Below are 23040 nucleotides of genomic sequence, written 5' to 3' on the forward strand. Positions count from 1 at the left end.
CCAATCACTCGGGCGCTAAGTCCCCTCGGGCGGCTAATATTCATGATCTCAAAAAACTAGGAAGAGTCAGACGAAAAAAAAAACGGTCCAGCAAAAAATCCCAAAAAGGACCCCAGGACTAATATAATGGCTATAGGCTTTGTTTGAGAGAAATTAGAAACCTTGTTTAAAAATTTCTCGACTTTAAAAAGCAAAATAGAGCTAATCAAAGACACTGGTGTCATCCAAGATCAAAATTACAGTTTCAGTTAATGTAAAAAACTACGTAAGTGCAAAATTTTCTATAATACTAATTGGGATAGATTACTTATTTTCTTGAAGCTCTAATTTGATCTAGTTTTCATAAATTATGATGAGAAATTGGTATTTACAGAAAACTATTTAAAATTTGCTGTCCCCATGGAATTCAACTCCCTTGCCGATTCTTGAGAACTCCACTCCTCAAAAAGTTGAAATCCTCAGTCAATTTTATTGTAATCTGAACCAAATTTTGATGAAAAAAATATCTTTTTTAAACTCCTCCTTCAGTGAATTTACGAACAGTAAATAGAAAACGAAAAAGGCATTCCAGTACCGTTAGAGCTGTTTTCTGTTTTGTTACAGTACTTAAAACCTTGTAGATTGGCCAAATAAGCATCAAAGACTGATTTATGAATTTTATTCAGCTAAAAGCAACATTGGTAAATAAAATGTAAAATATAAACAGGACATTTGGTAACCAAAACAAAACTTCAACACATTTGGCAACGAAAAATTGACACATGAATATTGATCAAATTAATGAAATTGCTAGAATATTATTAGCACCCATAAAATTATTGAAAGCCAAGCAAAACGTATCTACTTCTAAATTGACGACAGAGATCAAAAAATTTTGGAATGATGACAATAAGCACTAACAATGAGAAGAAATTAAGACCGTGGATAAATCAACTGAACGGATCACTTTTTTGCATGAAAGCATCATTTTCTAACAAATAGAAACGCCTTTTTGGTCCCGGTAGATAATGACCACCAATAACGGACAATCTTTCATCCCTTACAATAAAAATTGAACTTCCAGCTCTTCTTACCCAGAACTATTGGTTGTACTTTGGTCGGATATTGCTGTATTATACATCAAATCATGAGGATTTAAAACGAAGAACTCATTATTTGATTCGAACAATAAGATGTGATAATCAAAGGTTAATATAAGAATTTAAACTAAATTCAAAGTAAATTTACAGTTAAAAATTCTCACCTCTTTAGTCTTCAAGACCCAATATCAATAGAAAAAAGGGTACGCATTTCTCAGCAAATAAATATGAAATAGAAATTGTGCTTAAAGGCAAAAACAAGTCATAATTAGCAAGAGAACGAGTCACTCAGAATGACACTTGTTGACATATCTTTCTCAACATTAACGCTTCCCATTTCTGGCTGGTGCAAAGCATACCATTCATTAAGCACTACATCAATCACATCACCGGGTGGATCTTCGCCCATTCCCTGAAAAATAATTCGACCCCAGGATTTGACCCTGTCGTACGTCAGAACTGCCCCGTCAACATCGCCCAGATCCCTGATCAAGTGGTATTGATCAGAAAACATTGGATCAATGCACGCATAAACCCACATACATAGGTTTCAACACACCACCATTCGGGTCGTAAATCCAAGAAGAAGTCGAAGTATCGCATTGCGAGTCATCCGCAATCAAAGATCCGCTCGATTCGTATTCGGCCACGTCCTCGCCCTGGACAAACACAAACGTGTCATCCGATTTGACAACCTCTGAACTACTCTGTTCTGATTTATTTTCAACGTTAACTACACTATTTTCTTTTTGATTAGCAGGTGCTTGCAATGAAGCCTCATCAAACTCTTTTCCAATTAACAGGTGGTCTCATTCCATGCTGTCTTGACGCTCAAGCTCCGACGATCTTTCGTGTTCGGAATTTGAGGAAAGTGAGTCTTGTTCGAGTGAAGGCAAGGGGGATTTTGTGCAGCAATGAATTTTGTGAAATAGACCCAATTGCATGTAAAATAGTTTCAGTTGTACCTCCAACGATTCTGCAAGGTTTCTGTAGTAAACATTGTTCAAATGAGCAACCTATTTTTTTACTTTTCTTTTCAAACTAACATCTCAAAAAAACGGAGAATTACCCGCGTGTAGATAGGTGGCAAATATAAGCCTTCTCAAACACTTTTGGTCTATATAAATAGTAAGAATTCAGGTATAAAAAATAAATTTTGAGGGATTTTTTAAAGTTTGGTAGGAAACTGTCGCCACTTGCAGTTTAGCTGCTTTAAAATTCCGAATGAGAGCAATTTAGAACACCCAACTAATGTCGGAAGAATTGCTTTCAAACGACTGGAGAGGAAGAGGACTTTGGCTTTTGTATTAGATAGCTTAAGTTAAGGCGATTAAGATTACTTCGTCAGGGGAGGGGAGAGAACACTGCACTGGTACGGAGGAGGCAGAACAAGAGGGGGCCCAAACTTCCCAGACTCGACCGTCAATTGATAAAATTTTATCTACTCATCAGTTTTGATGAAACACATAGTTAGAGATTAGTACAGCTCTAAGAGCAATTAACATACACTTAATGCCTCGCTTATCCCGTTTTCGAGCCATTATCCCGTTTTTAGCACTTAATTGGGCTTTACCAATGTATCCATTTTTTCAAGTAGAAAAGTACGCTTTAGACGGAATATCAATCAAGCGAAAAACCGCATAAAAGACCAACAGGCCCCAAATAATTGCTAGGATAACGCAAAAATGAAGAAGCCGATAATTTAGCAAAAAACAACGAAACATGATTTCAATAATTGCTTCCAAGTTCGCTCAACGGTAATTAAAGACGTGAAACTGTAGATGAGAGGTTTGGGGAAACACCAAAGACGTGGAAATTGGAAAGCCATAGAGATAAAACAACCATGGTACCTAGATAAACTGTCCTTCCTCTTCTTTTTCATTTTGAATCATTTTCATCAAGATAAAGTGAATGATACTCTGGAGAACGGGCCATCGGCCCAATAGTGCTCTCCCACAGTCAAAAATTGGCTTTTATTTGTAACGGTAATTGTGAAGGTACTTATTGAATTATGGAAACAACATATTATTTATTATTATTAACAGCCAAATCCAGAGTTACGTTCAAGTTTTAAACATAACCGACTAAACGTCGGACGAATTGCTCTCGAACGACTAGTGGGGGCTTTAAAAAACTGCAGACTGCTCCATTCGTGCGGGGGGAGAGGGAGCCTAAATGGGACTAAGAAGTTCAAAAGTGGGCTTCAAATAACCACATTAGAGGTTAACACACCACTATTAAGATTTAAAGTAAAAAATGGCACCAGTTTCGGCGCACTTTTCATTTGACTTTTAGTATTAAATTGCCGCCAATTGAGTTCAACTGCTTAAAATTGTGATATAGAGAGAACTTCAGATCACGCGAAACGCAAAAGTCAAGGGCGTAAAAGTCACTCGAAAAGTCAAAATTGTCAAGCGAAAAGTTTGCATAAAAAAGACACACACGTTTTCAATAATTGCTATGAACTTCGTTCAAGAGCAATTAATGAGAATACAATTTAAAGGATAACTCGTTAAGCATTAAAAACGCACTCTTCATCTAAGATGATGAAATAAATTCTTACTAAACTCGTAGAAATATTTCAAGCATCGTCTCAAACAAAATGAAATAAAACAAAGTGATTATTATTAAGTATATTGAAAAATGCAAACCCGCACATTTTGTCTTAACTAGCAATTGCTATCTTTGAGAGGCAATAACAGCAAGCAAATCAGAAAGGAAAATGCAATCAAACGAAGTCGAGCACATCACTGCATCTTAAATTCTTTACCAGTGAAAGTACAAAGAGATATGTAAACCATAATGGAATGCGCAATGAACATGGTTTTTGGGAGAACACTCAACGGAAATATATCCCAGTTGGCCTTTAAACAGCTGCGAATTTGACCATGTCTCGCAGGCCATGGCAATGCCTTAGAGGCCAGGGACTTGATATGAAACCATCAAAACCGAAGAAATTGTCACGACCGCTCAATATTATAAACATGGCAGTTTATTTTCTAGATGTAGCGACTGCCCTGAGGGAGTTTTACCATGAGTGACCCAGCAAAGGCAAAAGGGGAATTCAAACTGCCCTAAAAGTATTCTAGATCAACTCACCAATTTACACAAATTAATTTTTCGTCCTGCTCGCCTCTAAAATTTATTGTGGGAACAGTTTTCCTTTTTCTTTTTTTTTCGAGAAAACACCAACAATTCCAAACAAGATGAGCTCTACCGCCCTTTAGACCATTTTCTACAACTTCTAATACACTGGAACTAGCCACAACAACGTTTGAAAGACCAAATCCAAGGATTTAACTTTTTATTTTAAAATGCAAAATGAAGATTAGAAACCATAACATAAGCAATTTATTCAACAGTATCTTCTGAGACAAATTCATGACGTTGGGTAACATTACGCAGAGCAACCGCTTGAAGAATGGGACATTTGGACAAAATATCGCCTTGAAGACAGCTGTTTTGTTTTCGGAGAATTTCACCTTCAGTCTCGAGGGGAGAGACCAGCCAATCGAAGGGGAATAGTATTTGATCAACATCCATCCTCAGAACCTGTTCAGCAAAAAATATAGGTCAGTAAAAATTTTTCAAAAGAGCATATTGAACGTATATTCGACGTTTCTCGAATTCATGCTACAAAACCACTTCTATTTATCTTAAAACAATTTGATATTCTCGGGACTCAATTCTTGTCCACAGAAAATTTATTTTTGCGTTCTGCAAGAGAACTAGTGTGAAACATCCCTGACAACTTTATAACGAAACAAGGAGGCTCGGCAATGTGCGTCCGCACATAAAGTTCCGACCCCGCTCATCACATTTTTGGCATATTTTTCTATCAAATGAGGAACAGATAAAACAACCCAAAAATTAAAGGATTTTTAAAAATTGGTGTATGGACAAGAAGATTTCCTCCAACGCAAATATCCCGGTGGAATAAAAAAAACGATTGATGCGTTCTGCCATTATTAAGAAAGCAAGGCTAGACGAATTACTAAACCAAAAAAAAAACAAAAAACATTAATTACATCCAACACTTAATGTCCATTTAAAAAAAAAAGCTTAAGTCAAGACAGCGTCAGATTAAACTGAAACTAATGAAGGCTTGGTAACAATTAGACAAAAAGAACAAAATCAGCATAGTTAAAAAATTCACTTATAATTTTTAAAAACAATTAATTTCAAAAGTAAGGAAAACCATTAGATATCAACTGACAAAAACCTCTAAATATTTTACAATAACCTACGCCTCTAATACCTCAATAGGAGGGCATTAAGACCTGTCACAATTCAATTTTTTATGCTGTTAGAAAAAGAACAACAAATAGACAACAAACAAAAACTCAATTAAAAATTGCCAGAAAAAGCTGTCGACGCCGTAAGGTAAATTTCATCGCTCAAAAATGTTTGATTGCGCCTTCTTCGAATAAAAACCTAAAAACTGGTATGTGACCTCTCATTAATGAGACTAGGTAAAAAGTAGACAAAAAATAGAGAGGAAAAATTAAGAAATACCCTCGACACTTTTCGAAAACAAATATTGTCAAAGTCATGAAAGCCATCAGCTATCTTTTCCAAGCAGAATATAGGCTCCTTTAATCATCCATAAAAAACCAATGAGACCTGTCATTATCCAGTAAATTTCATGCGACTAAAAGACAGTGTAAACGATAGTTAAACGTTAAAGATAAATGAAAAAAAATTCTTCGAGAAAGGGGTGTCGAAGCCGTTAAAACAGTAATCTATGCCTCTAAAGACTTTTATATGTTTTATTGTTCCTTTTTTTCATAATGTAATATGTGAACTGTCATTAATAAGATAACGGGATAAAACACGAAAAAACACCTGAAAAATGGGCCAACGCCTAAAAGTAAAAAAAAAATTGTGAAATCAAGTAGTATAAAAGCCAGAAAACCATAACTTAACGCGTAAAACCACGAAAATGATCAAAGTTTAATTCAGTAGAAGGAATAGCAAGAAAAAGTATACTTTCTTTGCTGATACTAAGCTAAAAGTTGACCAAATAAAGAAAAAATAGTGGCAAAGTTTAATAAGCCATTGTTTAATTAAAAATCAAACATCTTTAAAAGTTAAAACGACCATAATCTGGTGAAGAAACTAGATAAATTAATTTGTGACTGCTTAGGAACACCATTCAACAGTGATCTTTGATTTGAATTGTTCTGTTCTTTAATTAACAAAGGGAAGATCAAATTTTTTTAAAATAAAAAGACCGACTGACTGCAATCCGAATTATTTTTGAGTTGTAACAGTGCATGATTGTACCAAAACCAGCATTTTTATTGCTGTTCGCCCATTAAGAACACTTGATTGTATCAAATTTTATAGAGCTTGATAAGTTCTTAGTTAAAAGATTGAAAATAAATGCTGCGTTTTTAATAATCAGAGTAAAGTTAGCAGAAAACGTCAAAATTTCAATTCCAGACAACTCTCAACGGATGTGGAAGTTATCCTAGCTCCCATTGTAGTCTAAAAAGTTTCTGTTAGTTGTTTTTGGGTGTGTATTTCCGGTAAATTTAATTAAAGTGGACTAAAGAAGCTTATTTCGGGCAATTTTTGATGAAAAAGTCTGAACTTTGAAATATTTAGCCAAAAAAATTAAATCAAAATATTCAACAATACTTTTTTGTCTTTTAGAATAAAATCAACAGTACTATTGTAGACAACTTTTACATATTTTAGCAAAATTGACGAATAAGGCAAATTGTTCTAAGTTTCACAAAAATATAAACCACGATAACTCGCTCTAGAAAACGAAAAACTTGCTTTAATTCCATATTCTGCGCTGGACGGGCTTTTTAATGATAAGACTCACAACTCTGTACGATGAATATATCGATCGGTCAAAATTGTCTGAAAAAAAACCCATTGAAGTATATAGTTCCACCCCCTGATGAGGGTCGGAACAATTATAACCACGCCAAAGAAATATCTTGCATGTTATTGTTACAACTTATTTCTATTTAAACAATAATTGCTAGAAATATAGTTGCAATAGCTCCGTAGATAAAGTATAAAAATTTTGATTTAAAACTATGCCAACTAATGGAAAATAAAATAAGCATAAAACTAAAGAACCCAAAAATCTTGCATCAATTGCTGAGATGTCTTAAAATATTGAACGAATTCAGTTCCCGTATTAGCCCCTATACCCCAAAACAGCCCCCGAACACATCCCGTGTTATACACTTCCCCCTCTTGAGCTGAAGCTAGCGTTACAAAGCTAGCTACTACCGTAGCCAGTCGTTTGAAAGCAACTAGCCCCACGTTGGTCGGTTATGTTTTTCTCAATAACACCATATGCCATGATATTTGGACATTTCATAATGCAATTATATTCGATGAGAATAAATTTAAGGTTGAATTTGAAAACCAGAAACTGGTGGAAGCTTTTTTTTTCAATTTATAGAGCAGCATAGAACATCATTTTCGAAGACTGCAAGTCCAAGATAAACCAAAAAGAGAAAGAGGCGATTTTAAATTACGTTTTTGTTTTTATTTTGCTAAAATTTGGTTAAATAATTTAAAATTTTATTTGTTTCTGTTGATCAAATGCTTGCTAATAAAGAAATCTACTTAATTTACAACTCAAAGATTTTCCGGGGATGTGAACCCTAGATAACTTAATGAGTGCAGAAAAACGACACGGTAGGGGTTCGAAACCACCAACCTGCCAGATGTTGTGCTCCCGGCTTTTCTATCGCCTTTATAATAGCAACAGACTTATTTTTGGAATGAGAGCAACTCAGATCACGCACAAATCAAGAAGTCAAGCGTTGAAAAGTGTCACTGGAGACCAAAAAAAGGTTCTAGAATAAAACAGTCAAGTAAAAACTTCGCATAAAAAATACACACGTTTACAACCACTTCTTCAAACTCCGTTCGAGAGCAATTAAAAAATAAAATTGAAGTTATTCGAAAAAGTAAAATCCACCGCTAAACAGCTCCAAAAGACCACGAGGACCACTAAAGTTTCAAAACTGCTAGTTTTAACACCAACCTGTCTCAAAGTATCAATGATCATTCGATCCAGGGAGGATCACATATTCAAATTAGAACTTTAAAGAGTTACATCGATAAAACGCTTTCTTATATTGTGTAGCTACGTACGGGAAAAAACATTCCAAAATTCGGATCATACGCACCTTGAAAACATTTGTGAATTCTGTCCAAACTGCTCTTCGTAACTTCGGGTCAAATCTGGTACACATAGGCAACAATACAAAATTGGCAAAAAGTTGATCTCCAAACGATTCGGCCTCAAAATGTTCCAGCAGAGACACGTAATGCTCGTAGAAAGCTCCGTCTGTCGTAGAATCGTGTTTCAAAGTTAACTTAGTACACTCAATTAGACTCAGTAAAAGTTTTCGAATAGAAGTCTTGATATCGTTGTCCATGAAAATTGCACTTGTCAACATGAAAACGCACATCAAGCGATCGAATATGAGATTCGGCGTCAAAAATGTTGACAAATGTTCAAAACTTAGAGTACACAGAAACTTCAAACATACTCGGACTGTTTTGACATTAGCGTACTCAATATCAAGATCACCATTTTTGTGCTTGGTTTGATCAATTAAGCTCAAAATAGGATAAAAAAACCAATCTTTTGGTAACTCTGGGCCATTACTTGAAGGTTCAACTAGCAAGCTTTCAATCTCGGCAGTTTTCGGTTTCTTCAAAACAGCCTGGAACGACGATTCGAAGCATACAAAAACTTCATCGATAACATCAGTTTCAGGATTTTCGCTCTCAGGTAATGAGCCATCAATATTTATTTCTGATAACTTTTCAGTTAGGGTTACGTAGTTGTGAAACGATTGATCAAATAGTAGCTCTTTAAACATTCTTCGAATTAAATCTGGATAACCGGAGGGACATTCTGATATTAATTTTAGGCAAACAGGTGTTAAAGTGAGGGATGTAGACGATAACAAGCTTTGACTGACCAGGTTTTTGAGATAAATGAGAACTCCGAAAACCGATTTTACAACAACTACGAAATTTGAGTAACCACAACTATCGCTCAAACCTTTTTCTAGCACCAACGGAAGTTCAAATCTTGTAAAATGTTTTAGAAAATTATCCGCAAATTTGACATGTTCTTTATGGTTCTGATTAGGATCTTGAAACTTGGACGCAAGTTGAAAAACAGACGAAATGAACTCGAACGTGTAAAACGACGTTGTTGTGATCTCCAGGTCGTAATAACATTCCAGCAAGCAGTTTGAAATTACAAACTTGTGAGGGAATTCCACAATTAAACGCGAAAATAACTTGCTTATTTCTCCGCTCTTCAAATACCTGATAACCATTTGAAAAAGCTGTTGAAAATTTTCATTCAAGTCTTTAGATATTTGATTTCTTGGACCCGCACTCAAGTTTTTCAGCATCACCGCAAATACGGAACTGTACACCCCATTTATCAAATGTGGTTCCGAAACTACAATCGTATTCAACCACTTCAGACTAAGGACCAAAGTCATCGCACGACAATCATGTAAGAATACATGCAACACTGTGTTATCGGTTAGACTTGATAGCTTTTCGTATATAGTCGCACAAAAGCTGAAATGTGCGACTAAAAATTTATGTTCATTACTCGAACATTTTTCGATTTCAACTGTTTGAAGTTTCACTGTTCGCATCATAACAGAATGCAAAACAGAAATTAATTGGTCAGTGAACAATTGACATTGAAGTAATTCTTCAACTAAGTAATAAACCAAAGAGATAACAAGTAACTTATAATTCAATGTTTCATTACTCTCCGACTCTGCTAAATCTTCAGTTAAACCGAAAAGAACAAACTTCTCAAAATTGGGAAACAAGACATTGGTCTTCGCCATATTAACACCGTTCGATATAATGACCAATAACAACTTCATGCAATTAATAGTTAGTTCTGAAAACGGGTTTTGAAGGTGCAAATAATTGTTAACAATCAAATCCAACAGACGAGGACATTTGAAAACGTCATACGCTAGCGACATAGAATGTCGGGAGAACGATTGCAGAATTTTTAAAATGTCTGAACAAACTTCTGGCGGCGGTTTAATAACTTCGATTATGTAGCGCAACCGAATCATAATGTTAGTCTGGTTTAGACCTTTCAATAGGTCAATTTTCATCACATCTTCTGGTTTCTTACTATCAATTTTCTTCACACTGAAAGGCTTCATTGACACAAAACAACGGCGGGTTGTCAAACACAATGTTGAAACTTCGAGAACATTTTCAGTATGAAAACTATGTAACACCAAACTAAAAGCCTGAACAGCAACACAGATTGAAGCTATATTCTGTTCGTCTAAAACTAGTCCAAACAAAATCGGCAGGTCCTTTTCAATTAAATGCTGGAATACATTAATTTCTAAACCCATAAAACATCCCAGCTTTGCATTTTTGCATATCAAAGCCAGAGTTTTCACAGCCATCAGCTTTTGTTGAGCGTTCGAGCTTTTACTGAGCATGAATAATTCAACGACTGTATAACCAGGTACTTCTTGTTCTTCGCCATGATGATGTAACCCTAGATGCACTGGTAAATTGTTGTTAGTTACGATTAGACCCTGGAAATCAAATCTAATTGAATAAGTCTTCGACGGATCTGGTTCTGGAAGATCCGAGTCCCATATATGTTGACCTTCATTGCTCAATTACTTGTCATTCAGATTCCCGAAAGTTCCTGAGGTTTCTGCGAGTTTAGTAGAACTACTTACTTTGTGACTGCTTTCGTTAGCAATAACAGGTTGCTTAATTTTCGACCGATTCTTCAGAAATCCAATAGACGACGGGTCCAATCGAGAAATCAGTTGACGTTGCTCGGCTAAGATTTCTTCGTCGCTCATAGACATCAATTTCGTCATATTTTCTGCATGAATTGTTTTGAAATCTACCACATTCTCTTCCGCATTACTTTGAAAATGTTTCTCAATCATTACTGGTCCGGTTTGCGTCGAGTGACCTTCGAATCCCGCTAAGTTTGTACAAACGGGCTGTTGTGTAGGCGCACTGTTAGAATTTTTGTCAGTTTTCATTCTACCAGGAGCCATTTTCTGGGCGAAAATACTTGTACCCTTCTTCTTTTTCTTGACGTTTTGAGGTACCTCATTATCACTTGAGTTGTCATAATTTGTCAATTTCTCTACAACTGGGAACCCCACTTCACACTGAGTGTCCTGAACATCTACAATTGCACTAATTTCAGACTGACGCTCAATAACTTCTCCAATCGTAAAGTTAGAAACAATGATTGGACGCTTTGCTTCAGCGGAATTTAGCTCCTTCCCTGTACGTGACTTCCCTTTAGATGTAGGTCGGTCCATCTTAACCAATGTAGCAGATGGATTAGACTTAGACTCGGCAAGAAACTTCTCCTGGAAGGCAAGAAGTTCGTCTTCATCTTCGCCTGGCTTCGGACGCTTCAACATTTTCTATCTGAAATGAAAGTCCTCACAGGAGCTTAGACCTGAACTATGCGCCTTAAGCATGGCATTTATTTCTTTCGAAAGAATTAGGACACACAAGAGAACAAGCGGGTGTAGTGCTAAAAGCAGCAGAGCAAATCCGTTGTAAATCTCCAAATATAAAATTGTCCCAGATATAAATTCCAACGCATCAGTTACCGGGTACGCATAAGAAGCTTGTAAAATGCATAAGAGATTGCCGTTTAAATTAAACACGTAACTCATCGACCTTCGGATGAAACAGGTCTCTCTGCTTGCGGCAGATATTTTGTTTAAAAAAGTCTACGATCAATAGCGCACAAAAGAGATCAATTATCTACTCTTCATTGACACAAAAACATGCAGGTTTCGATATTCCCCCAACCGCAAAACTGCATCTAGCAAAATACTTTTGAACTTAACTCAAACGAAATAAAATCACTTCATACACCAAAATTGATTCAGGGACAAAATTAATTCAGCTAGTCAATTCGCTAACTACTTCTTTTCTTTTGGACGTAATCCGGTGTATTAAATCTCTGACGTTTTTCTCAAGAATCGCCTATATCTTTATTCCAGCTAAATTATCAAGGAGATTGTCGTTATAGCACACTACCATAAAGGTTCAGCAGATGGTAAGCAATATCATAGTTAAACTCAGATTTTGTTTTGCTGGAACCCTTTCAATCATTAAATTGTTCGCAAGAGTGTTGTTTCCCAGGAGCAAAAAATTTTCCACACAAATGGCTCTAACCTGGACAATAACAACTACCTGCCAAATTTAATACAAAATGCTTGGCGTAAAACATTTGAACTGTTTATATTCTGTTGTCTTAAAAATACCCGGCAGATTGCCGAAAAATAGCCGCCGTTGATTCACATAACCAAGATTGGCATTGAAAGAAGAGAAAAAAAACTAGTGAAAAAAAGCTTTTTGTACAAACAATTTTAAACTATTTTGATGTCATTTTAGAGCTGAACGAACTCATTTCGTAGTGAGACGACACATGGATTAGTATCAATACCAATAAGCACTAGAGATGGTAACTAAGAACAAAGTTCGAGTAACGGGCATCCAAAATTGGACTTTATGGGTTTATCCCGTTTCTGTTTCTGATTTCGTTTTTTGATAAAGTCTCTGTTCACTTTGAATTGCTTTGCTGAGCAACTGCTGTCTAAAAACACTTTTATTCACTTTTAGCAGAACGAGAGAAGAGTGAAACTAGCCTAGAGAAGTCAAAAGGATTTCACCCAAAATGTTGAACCAGCTGTGAACTAAGGTAAAGCGAAAAATTGATATTCGACGAAATAAAAAACAGAGCAGGACAGGTCCTGAAAAACAATTCAAAGAATCGCATTAATTTATGACCTGACCATCATTATCTCCGCTTTAAAAGGCAAATGAGAGCTGTTAGTAATGATGCTAAGAACAAGACCAGCACAACAAAGAAGCAAGATTAAAAAATTCAACCTTTTTTTTGAAGACACGATCAACATCAAATAAAAACTGCTATGAACTCAAACTGCCAAAAATATTCCTCTATTTCTCATTAGCAACTTGTCATTAAATGTGGATAAGTCCTCTCACTAATAACAATAAATATTAAGACAAAAATAACCGAAAATCGCAATAAAACTCGCTGAAACTTTAAAAGAACACAGTATAAAAGCCACAGATGGACACCGTTGAGACCCCAAAAAGCAAGTAGTTTTGTGACGTGAAATTTTCACTCTAATTTTAAAGTGAAGTGAGAAAACGGTGTTCGAACAAAAACTCGCTTTATCGCTAGTGGTTTTTTGTTCAAATGCGGCAATTTCACTTTTTCTGTTTTTTCAATTTTTTGGATCGATTTTTTCTCTAAAAGGTTTTCCCTATCCATTCATAGTTCAGTCGTGCCTAAAAATTTGTTTGAATTAAATTTCGATTTCTCGCAAGTGGTTTTTTGTTCACATGTGGCATTTTGACATCGACTTTGTTTTTTTTTCTTTAATTTTTGTTATCTGATATTTTTAGAAATGGCCTTCCCAATTTACTCATAATTCGTTCCAGGTCTAGTCGTTTGATTAGTCAATGAAAAATCTTTGAAATGTACGTCAGGACTTGTGCTATATTTTTTACTTCATCGAATAAACAGAAAAACAAAGTGAAATTGCCGCATGTGAACAAAAAACCACAAGCGAGAACGCGAATTTTTGTTCAAACACCTTTTTCTCACTCAACATTAAAATTTGAGCCAAAAAAATCACACAGTAAAACCACTCGCTTTTTCGCTCCACTTCCTGTTTCGGCGTAACCAAAATCACTACTCCAATTTGACTCCAAAAATCATGAAAATTTGTGAACAGATCATAAGACAGCACCCCAATACAATTCAAATTCTTTGAATTGTAAAAAAAATTAGAAGCGCTATAATAGCCGGCTGAGAAGCTGACGCGTCTATTAACAACAAAGAAAGAAAAACAAGAGCCGGCTTTTTCCAAAACTATTTTTCCCAAAATTACAAAGAGTGCCGATAAAGGTGCACTGAGCTGATCTTTGATTAGTTTGATTAATAAACTTAAATTTCCGAATTCATTCTTCAGTGAGGTAAGTGATTTATGATCAATATTCTTTTCACAACAATGACCCAGAAAATTACAAACATAGCTGGCAATTAGCCAGAAAATAGCCGCAATAGCTTTATAGATCTATAGTCTCAAAAAGAAGGTAAAAAAGACAGACAAAAAGAAACTTATTCTGTTCATTAAGGGCTGCGGTATTAAATTTTGATTAAGAATCTCTATAACTTATTGCTGTTTCTATTTGCTGCTCTTAAATAACCTTCAATTAGAGTGACACACACACACACACTCATTTGACCTTATCTCTTTGAATTAAAGCAAAGAAAATTCAATTTCAAAGTAAGGGAGTCATTTTTGAGAGTGAGGTAAGTCACGTGTGACCAAAAAAAATTAATCACGTGAATGAACAAAAAACTAGCTCCACTAAGAGTGAAAAATGACGTCACGCACGCAATTCAGTTGAAACGAATGAACAAAAAGCAGATCTGAAGTGGCTGTGACGTCATATGGTCGTAACAAAAATCTTGACTAAATAAAAAAAACCAAGAGAAGGCCAATAATAGCCTCAGCTATCATTTCGCGGCTATTAATAAGAGGTGTGCAATATAGCTGAATAGAATGGTAGTTTTGAGATTTCAAGCGTGATCAAACGGGCGCAAGAAAAAAGATTAAACGCGTAGACAACCAGAAAAACTATTATTCTCTTTAACCTGCTAGACCAGAGGCATTAACCACTCGGCTATCAGGGCCTTGTCATCGATTTATTAACAATCGGTTTTATTTGAACAACAGACTTTATTTCGGAGTGAGAGCAATTGAAATCACTCAAAATCAAGAAGTGCGTGAAAAAGTCACTCAAAAAATCAAATATTCTAGAGGAAAAGCGCAAAAACGGTCAAGCGAATCTGCATAAAAAGACGCACACTTTTACAAGAATTGCTTCTATTTTGAGAGCAATTAAGCAGAATTTAAGTTTAGTGAGATTAGGTCTTAGAAACTTTGAAGATCGGAACTATATTTGCGAGGTACTAGTCCGATACTACTGCTTCTTATATGCAAAAATTTTGCAATCACAATATCAAAATGAGTAATGCCGCTACTTTAATTATTTCGCATGATGCTGATTCATCTCATCTTGCTCAAGGCTTATTTATAAGATATATCGACTTTTTTGCTTGATAAGTGCAAAGCAAGAGCCGGTAGATGGCTCAGCAGACTGACCGTCAGTACACTGTTTTAGCGCAACTTTAAATTTTAACACAAATATTTTCAGAATCTCTGCTGGTTCCACCAATTAATTTCACACTTTTTTAAAGACTTAAGCAATGCTTTCAAAGTGCTTAAATGGCACAAGCATGTTTTATCGAAGGATTCGTTGTGAAAATCCAACCAAACTTTCATTTTTTAGCCCATTTTATTAGATTGCTCATTTGTTCGCACCTGATCTCCTTTACCAACTTAGACGGAGTCTGGGAATGTACTTTTAGAGTGTTATGCACCAACTGGACAACGTCAATCGGAATCATAGCAGCCGCAAACACAATTCCCACGCCGGCGATTGATGCACGCGCCACACCTGAACCAACAACCGCCATTGTTCTGGCACCCGCTAACGAGGTCACCCCAATTTTGGCAACATTTGGCACTGCACAGGCGAAGCCAATTGCGTTGAGGAAACTGAGATCCCAAATAGCCGCAATTGTGTGATCTGTTTTCGCTCTGTTCATCATTGTAAGTAACTCTTCAGACAAAAAATTGTCTAGCTGAAGACGCATGTTGACGCGTTTCAAATTTCGCTTTCGTGATATGTATTCGACGATATTCGTAGCAAGGGAACCTACAACCATGAATAAAACTATTCAAACCCATCAAAAATCAACTTAATGTCGCGATAAAGGAGTTCATACAGAAGAAAACCTAGAAAACTGTTCTCACATTGGAAAACTGAACAAATTTCCATTCCGGAAGATCATAAATGCCTCTTTTGCAGATAATTCACATATCAGTGACTTGCTTCGTAAAATCACAAAAACAATTAGCAAAAATTGGTCATAATGTGACGCAGTACAATAACATCAGTTAAAGCCCCCCCCCTTTATATAAAACGCGGCATTACACGATAAAAGTAAAACAATGTGTTAACAAGGCAGTTGTGCTTGGGGTTGCTTTTTATGTAAACCCATTAAAATGTGGATACAGACGAAAACTTTTGACAAGAAATTCGAATCACAAATTTGACAGTTAAAGCTTCTCTATAATTTCAACCCAGTACATACCAACAGCACCGGTTCCCCCCACAGCTGTTCCAGACACTATAAGAGGAACACCCAAACTAGCTCCAAACCCGGTAATAGTAGCTCCTAAGCCCAAAGTAACAGCCACTCCCCCAATCACACATGCTGACAAACTTCCCACTTGAACCTTTGAACCCTTGAGTTCAACACTATCCACCAGAGTTGCAATGTCTCTCAATATTCTGATCGTGGTCCAACGACATTCCAATGAACAAGAAAGATTCGTTTTGAAGTTTCCCCGATTTCTGAAAAATATTTTATCCGTAGACGACGTGCTAAATGTTTTTTTTCTCTGTATGATATATGGCTGATAGCGAGCGCGATCGAAAAATCAAGAAAAAAAAATCAGAAACGTCCCGAAGAATCGGCTTTGCCAAAAAACAAGCCTGTGATAAAACCACTACATACTAAAACCACTCAAGAAAAATTTTTAAAAAAAGTAAAGTCAATAAATAACAAACGACTAACGTCGGGAGAATTGCTCTCGGACTACTGGTGGGAGCTCTAACCTATTGCAGTCTCCTTCAGTCAGGGGGGGGGGGGTAACAACAATCACAAAGTGAGCTTCAAATGACGTCATTAGAGTTTAATAAATAATATACCAATTTAACCCCCCATAAAAATTTAAGGAAAAAACTGAAACCAATTTTGGCGCACTTGTAAACCGACCTTCACTTTTAGTAGTGAACTGCCGCCCCTTGATATCAGCTCCTTAAATTTGTGAAGAAAAACTTAGATCACGCAAAACGAAAGTCATGGGCGCAAAGGTCACTCGTAAAGTCAAATCCCTCAAGCAAAAGTCTTACATTAAAAAGACCAACACTTTCACAATAATTGTTTCAAAATTCGTCCAAGAGCAATTAAAACTATGTAGCCTAAAAAACCAACAAAACTAAAAAAAACTCAATTAATTCCTCGTAAAATATAAGTGCACATAAAACGAAAATCTTTCGTTAAACACGTGAAGATCACAAAAAATGCTCACATAGCAATAGGAAAGTCATACGCTCAAATACATAATCTAAATTTTAAAATTCCATTTCTGTTTTTTTTTAATTTCTCAGCCAAAAGAAAGTTTTACAACATTGAAATTGAAATAAATTGACACCTAAAAATTCTTTTGAGCATTAGGCGTCTATTCAATCCGCAATGAATGCAGTGAAACAAAACAGTAGCAAAAAAATGCTGAAGTCGCCTAAGAAACCACTAAATTATCATTAAACCAAAAAAAGTAAAAACTTAGACTAATAACTAAAAAAAACATTAATACACTATCAAAACAACCTTTTAAATCATTAACATAGCATATTCAAACCTTTAATCAAGAAAAAATAGTGAACAAAAAAAGCCGCATGTGAACAAGAAAATGCCTTCGCGTAAATTTTTTTCACTCATTAATTTCCCGCTCTCCGGAAAGCATAATCATGAATCACTCATTCTGCTCCACTCCTCTCATTTTGTTCAAAACTTCAAGTCGCAACATTTGAATTTCAAGTTATTAGGTCATAATTGTTCCAATTCCAATTTTGGGGGTAGAAATTTATGCCAGGCGAACTTTTTTTGTTACAACCTATAGTATAAGGCTAATTTTTATCTTTTGCGTAAAGAATTGAAAAGCCCATAAAAACTGATTTTTTATTTAACAGCAAATTATTAATTTATGAGTGTTTACGTGGGCACGTTTGCATGTGAACGCATGTATGTCTCTCTGCACGCGTGTGTGAGAACACAATTGTGAGTGTTTGTGCACGTGTGCAAGGGTAGGTTCAATTTTTCAGCTTGATTCAATTTTGCAACAGATTTATTGAGTGCAGCACTTATTGTCTATTGTTTTTGTCCTTAGTTCTGTTTTTGTATTTCCCATGATTTTGAAAATAATTTTTGGTGTTTTAACTGAGGCGTTTAACTTAACTGCAGAGAATAATAATAAATCACAATCAATTGAGGGAAGCTTTCAGAAACAATTTTTCCCTGTTTTTCCCATTTTTCAACTTGCAACTGTGTCCTTTTCTAAGCGCTGCATGTTTCAAGGAAGAGCTATGATGCAATAGATGGAAAAGTTATTCCACCAGCACAAATTAATTACTGATCAGAGCGGAGTTGAGACGAGCGAAACCGAGTTGAACAAAACTCTGGAAACATGCGTTTGAGAACGGGCGCAAAAAACAAAAGTTCAGAAAAGCATCAAATACAAAACTTTGTGTAGTGAATCGTAGGGACCTTACAATCAATTACAGAGCTGGAGAAGCAATTGAGATCATATTCATAAGAGGAAATTTTGCAGTCTGGGTCGAGTTTTTGAAATCGATATTTCCAACATAAAACTGACTAACGTCGGACAATTTGCTCTCGAACGACATTGCTCTCGAACTTGCTCTCTAAATCGCGGGGCCATTTAATTTAGAGGTGGCTGTAGCCCAGATAATTTTTTATGGGTGAAAAAAAAACGCTCAAGGAGAGGTTCGCACACTCGTCCTCCATCGTAATACAATGAAGCATTACAAATCGCCTGTCACTGCCTTGTGCATGCTTTCTAATCTCTTGTTTTTTTAAAATAAAATCAATTTAAATCACTCAAAAATCAAGAAGTTCAGCACGAAAAATTTCCTATGAAATGAAATCGTAAGAATGTTCTCGAACAATAAGGCCAGGTAAAAAAATTAAAAAAATCATGTAGTCTTCTCTTTCTGTGCTTGTAGAGCCTGGTAGAGACAGTTTATGTTTTCATATAGTAATGTCCTTAAAAATGTCCGATGTCATTTCAAAATGACATTTAAAAATGCCATCTGCAGGAAACCTAAGAGAACTTCCAGTGATCACGGATTTGAACAAACTGTCAAACGAGCAAACCCTTCGAAAAATTTAATCAGCAGAGCGAACTTGAGTTTCGAAAATGTCCACATAGTAAAAAATTTCTTAACATTTCATGTGAAAATTTTGATCTTTTCTGAACTTTCATAGAGGACGACAAAAATCATCAGGATACCATTCAGAGCAATCTGCTTTAATAATGCTGAGGACACTTCAGGTCAGCTTAGTTGTAGCTCCTACACTATTGTCTTCGTTGGCTTGATGTCGTGCGGAAGAAACTATTGACGTTGTTCAAGAGTTTTTGATGACCGAATCGAAATTTCCAGAGTCTTACTTTGGTGACATCGAGTTCATACTGTTGTTGCATGATCTAGCATATTGATAGTGTTGTTTTACTTTCCACTGTCATCAGAAACAGGCACCGTGTACTTCAGTACATATAGCAACACGAAAGATCCGTTTATGATGCAAACCACACATCTGATGCATGTTAAGTCCCTATCTACATAAGCCTTTAATTAGCTCAGCGCTTTTTCAGGTCGGCATTCTTCCTCTTCTGATCGTGGAAACGCTTTTTTGTTTTAAACTCAATTTTTTTGTTTGACATTTCTAGTCAACATGAAATTTTTGACTTGATAACTCCAAGATCATTCGCCCAGTCATCTAATTGTCTCTTGTTCAAATGTCACTTTACTCTGGAATTTTGGTTCAATTCCAAAATTTTGCAGCTCCACGTCTGGATCTTCAGGGAGAGAGCGTGTTCCCTTCGTTATGTTGGCGAGCACGTTGAAGCCATCCGCTTAGTCGAATGGATGTCAGTTTGAAGCTTTGGAAAGAAGATCGATCATTTAAATAATATCAACATCAGGGCGCCCAAGACTAACCCCAGCAGGACAAAGCTTGTTACTTGGTTCGCTTCTGATTCACTGATCCCAAATTTGACGCATTGTTTGTGGTTGGAGGCAAGCTTCTAAACACTATCAGTAACTTGCTACCAGTTTCGGTTCATTGTTGGTTTGACTTGTCGTAGGCGTTGTTGTTGATGGGTGACTAGGCTGAAGATTTTTCTTTAGTCCCAGTCGTTAATCTTCACTTATTTCTACAATTATAGCAACGGGAGAATAACTGCAACGTAGAGATGTTTCGACCGAAAACTTCTCGATCGAAAATAACTCCACATTATATTAAAAATACCATTTTTCAATACAACTGATTCTGATTTAAGTTTTTTCAGACGGTTCACGATTCGACAAGTTTTAAACAAAAATTAATTTGCAGCTCTGTCCTTAGCAGTACCTACAACACAAAAGCACAATATCAACGACTAATATAGTCACCAATTGGATCAGTCTTCACTTAGTGCGAAACAAAATTCAAACAAAGAAATTTGTTTGCTTTTTCATTCCCTCCTCAACATGAAAACTCGATGATAGGTCATCCTCGACTTGCATTCACAGATCCTTGACAACTGTACGTCATAGATACTGCCCCATTACATAAAAATTGAGATTGTGTCCTCAAAATTTGGTGATGCGCTTTTCGTCAATGGCATTTTGTTCATCGCTACGCAATGTTTAGGTGCATTAAGATCGTCTTGAAGTAGAAACACTTTTCACTACCTCTAAGATTTTGAGTTCATCCTAAAAATTGAATGGATTAGAGAAAATCAGAGAGCATTTGGAAGGTCACGCATTGAGATGCAGAACAACAAAAGACCTAGAGACCATCCTTGTGGACTCTTTGTCCTCATATACACATTTAAGAATTTTACTGTCGATGCTCAAAAATGCAACAAGCAATAGTTTTCAACTTTGCTTCTGTCCCCTATTTTGTGAATGGAGGTAACACGTGCGACTTCTAAATTGTCTGGAGTTTTTCAGAGCCTCGCGATATTTTCAGAACAATATGTAGTATATCTATAGTATACTCTGGTATATCTTCTTTGGGGAATCTTGTTTGGGTCTAATGAGTCAATTAGACTGTTTTTTTTTGGTTTGAACAAAATTACAAAACTTAGACCAAGTTCTTTTACTTCCACAATTGATGTCGCAATGACATGCAAAAGACATTGAATAATTTCTTTAAACTTAATTCGAGTGAAATTAACCACTCGCCACAAACATTAAGCAGCCACTAACTTTTTAAAATGAGGGAACCGCAGCAGCTCCTCGTACAGCACAAGGTCGATTTTGTTCAAGTCACATTCTTCTAATGCAGGCAACACTGAAAGCGGTCTTGAATCTGCTTTTCTATCAAACGGGCAGATCACGCCTCCATGTCTAAAGCGATCAAATTTAATGGAAATTTTAACTAGTTTTACGAATTCAAATTTATCAACAACATACCTCTGAATTAAAACTTCTAAGCAATTCAAGCAGAAAAAATGACCACAATGAAGGCACAGTAAGTTATAGGAGGCAAAGCAAATAGGGCAGACCAATTCATCAACTTGGAGTCGCTGATTCTTAGCAGTTTTATCTCGACCATATCTGTTGCCCATTCTTCTGCCTTATCATGCTGACCTTATACATGCGGTTATTAAACTGCTTTCATGAACGAAGAACTGAGCAGCCATCTATGATTCACTGAAAGGATGATTCTCTAGATCAAAGCTAAACAATAAAAATACATGATCCCCAAGGAAAAGCTCAAATGAGTAAAAAATCGGAAATTCTGGGTATTACTTTTACCCACAGGTGGTCACACTCTCCATTGTTTAATCAATTTTTAGAGGTTTTTCGACATGTTCAACGTCAGTGCGTATTTATTCCTGCATTTTTAACGTCAGTGCATTTACTGGGCTCAGAAAGTACTGCGAAAACAGCTTGGTTAACGTTAATGTGCACAGTTTTTCATCAGCTTTAAGATCTCAAATGTAAATTTACACCCCTGTTACAATATATGTCCCTCCGATAGCCATATCCACCCAATTATGATATATGAAGCTCCTTGTGGCTGGGGTAAGGTAGATTATTAAATTAAAAAACCTCAACCCAGTGACGTGAAGCCAACTATTATGTTTAAGTAAACCAAATGAGTAGTCAGCGTCAGAAACAAAATAAAAATGTAAAGGAAACCAATTTGTCAAACTTAAATTTACTTCCAATATTTAAAACAAACGTTTTCGAACTTTACGTTCATCGTCAGGTTAAAACTGTTTTACAAATTGGTAAAAGATAAAATGAATATGTATTTACATTTGTCTGAGACGACAATTAAAACAATTCTAGGAACTATTCTACAAAATCAATCAAAAATTTTTCCGTATATACAATATTTAGCCTTTTTACATTTCATATTTACATCTGTAATCAATTTATTTAAAAACATTCCTATTCCGGATTTTTCGATTTTGGCCACGTTCTTGTATTTTTAGGGTTATTCCGAATTTGCCCTAATCATAAGTATCCCTCGTGTGGAGGTTTTGCAAATTTCGTTTTGTCATGCACAAAATGTTTTTTGCCCTATGTATTCTCATTTAGTCAAAATTATGATTTGAACTAACATTTTAGCGTGAGTTCCCTCCCCCTATATTCATCGCGTGTGTTTAGTGCCGGCTTCAGCTTGCTGATATATATAGCTTCGATAATCATTAGTTTTTCTACTGTCCGACAGGCATCCAGAATTTTCAATGACATTCGTAGCGCCACGACATTCAACCGGATGTTGACCCACCTGTGCATCCTTCTTTTGATTTTCTGTTATCCTTGTGGTAACATGCCGGCTTGGTTGCCCAACATAGATGGATCCGCATCCATTACATTTAATCTCATATACCACGTGGGATTTCAGGTCTCTATCGAAAGATGATTTCAGGGTGGGGAG

At 36.0% G+C, this 23040-nt stretch overlaps 2 protein-coding genes across 2 annotated transcripts; both read right to left on the reverse strand.

Annotated features, from left to right (window-relative positions):
* Positions 1-1347: 1347 nt before the first annotated feature.
* On the reverse strand, positions 1348-21879 carry LOC142344526 (uncharacterized). Its single transcript, XM_075396259.1, has 7 exons — positions 21561-21879; positions 21354-21494; positions 16387-16649; positions 15551-15947; positions 1909-2066; positions 1623-1791; positions 1348-1564 (listed from the first exon to the last, which is right to left on the reverse strand). Exons 1-7 carry the CDS (start codon positions 21713-21715, stop codon positions 1348-1350), a joined length of 1500 nt encoding a protein of 499 aa, XP_075252374.1. The 5' UTR covers positions 21716-21879.
* LOC142344148 (RNA polymerase II-associated protein 1-like) lies at positions 4431-11533 on the reverse strand. Its single transcript, XM_075395678.1, has 3 exons — positions 10823-11533; positions 8246-10756; positions 4431-4631 (listed from the first exon to the last, which is right to left on the reverse strand). Exons 1-3 carry the CDS (start codon positions 11531-11533, stop codon positions 4431-4433), a joined length of 3423 nt encoding a protein of 1140 aa, XP_075251793.1.
* Positions 21880-23040: the final 1161 nt, after the last annotated feature.

The sequence above is a fragment of the Convolutriloba macropyga genome, chromosome 1 (genome assembly GCF_964194025.1).
Source record: "Convolutriloba macropyga chromosome 1, txConMacr16.3, whole genome shotgun sequence".
Classification (NCBI taxonomy): Eukaryota; Metazoa; Xenacoelomorpha; order Acoela; family Convolutidae; genus Convolutriloba; species Convolutriloba macropyga.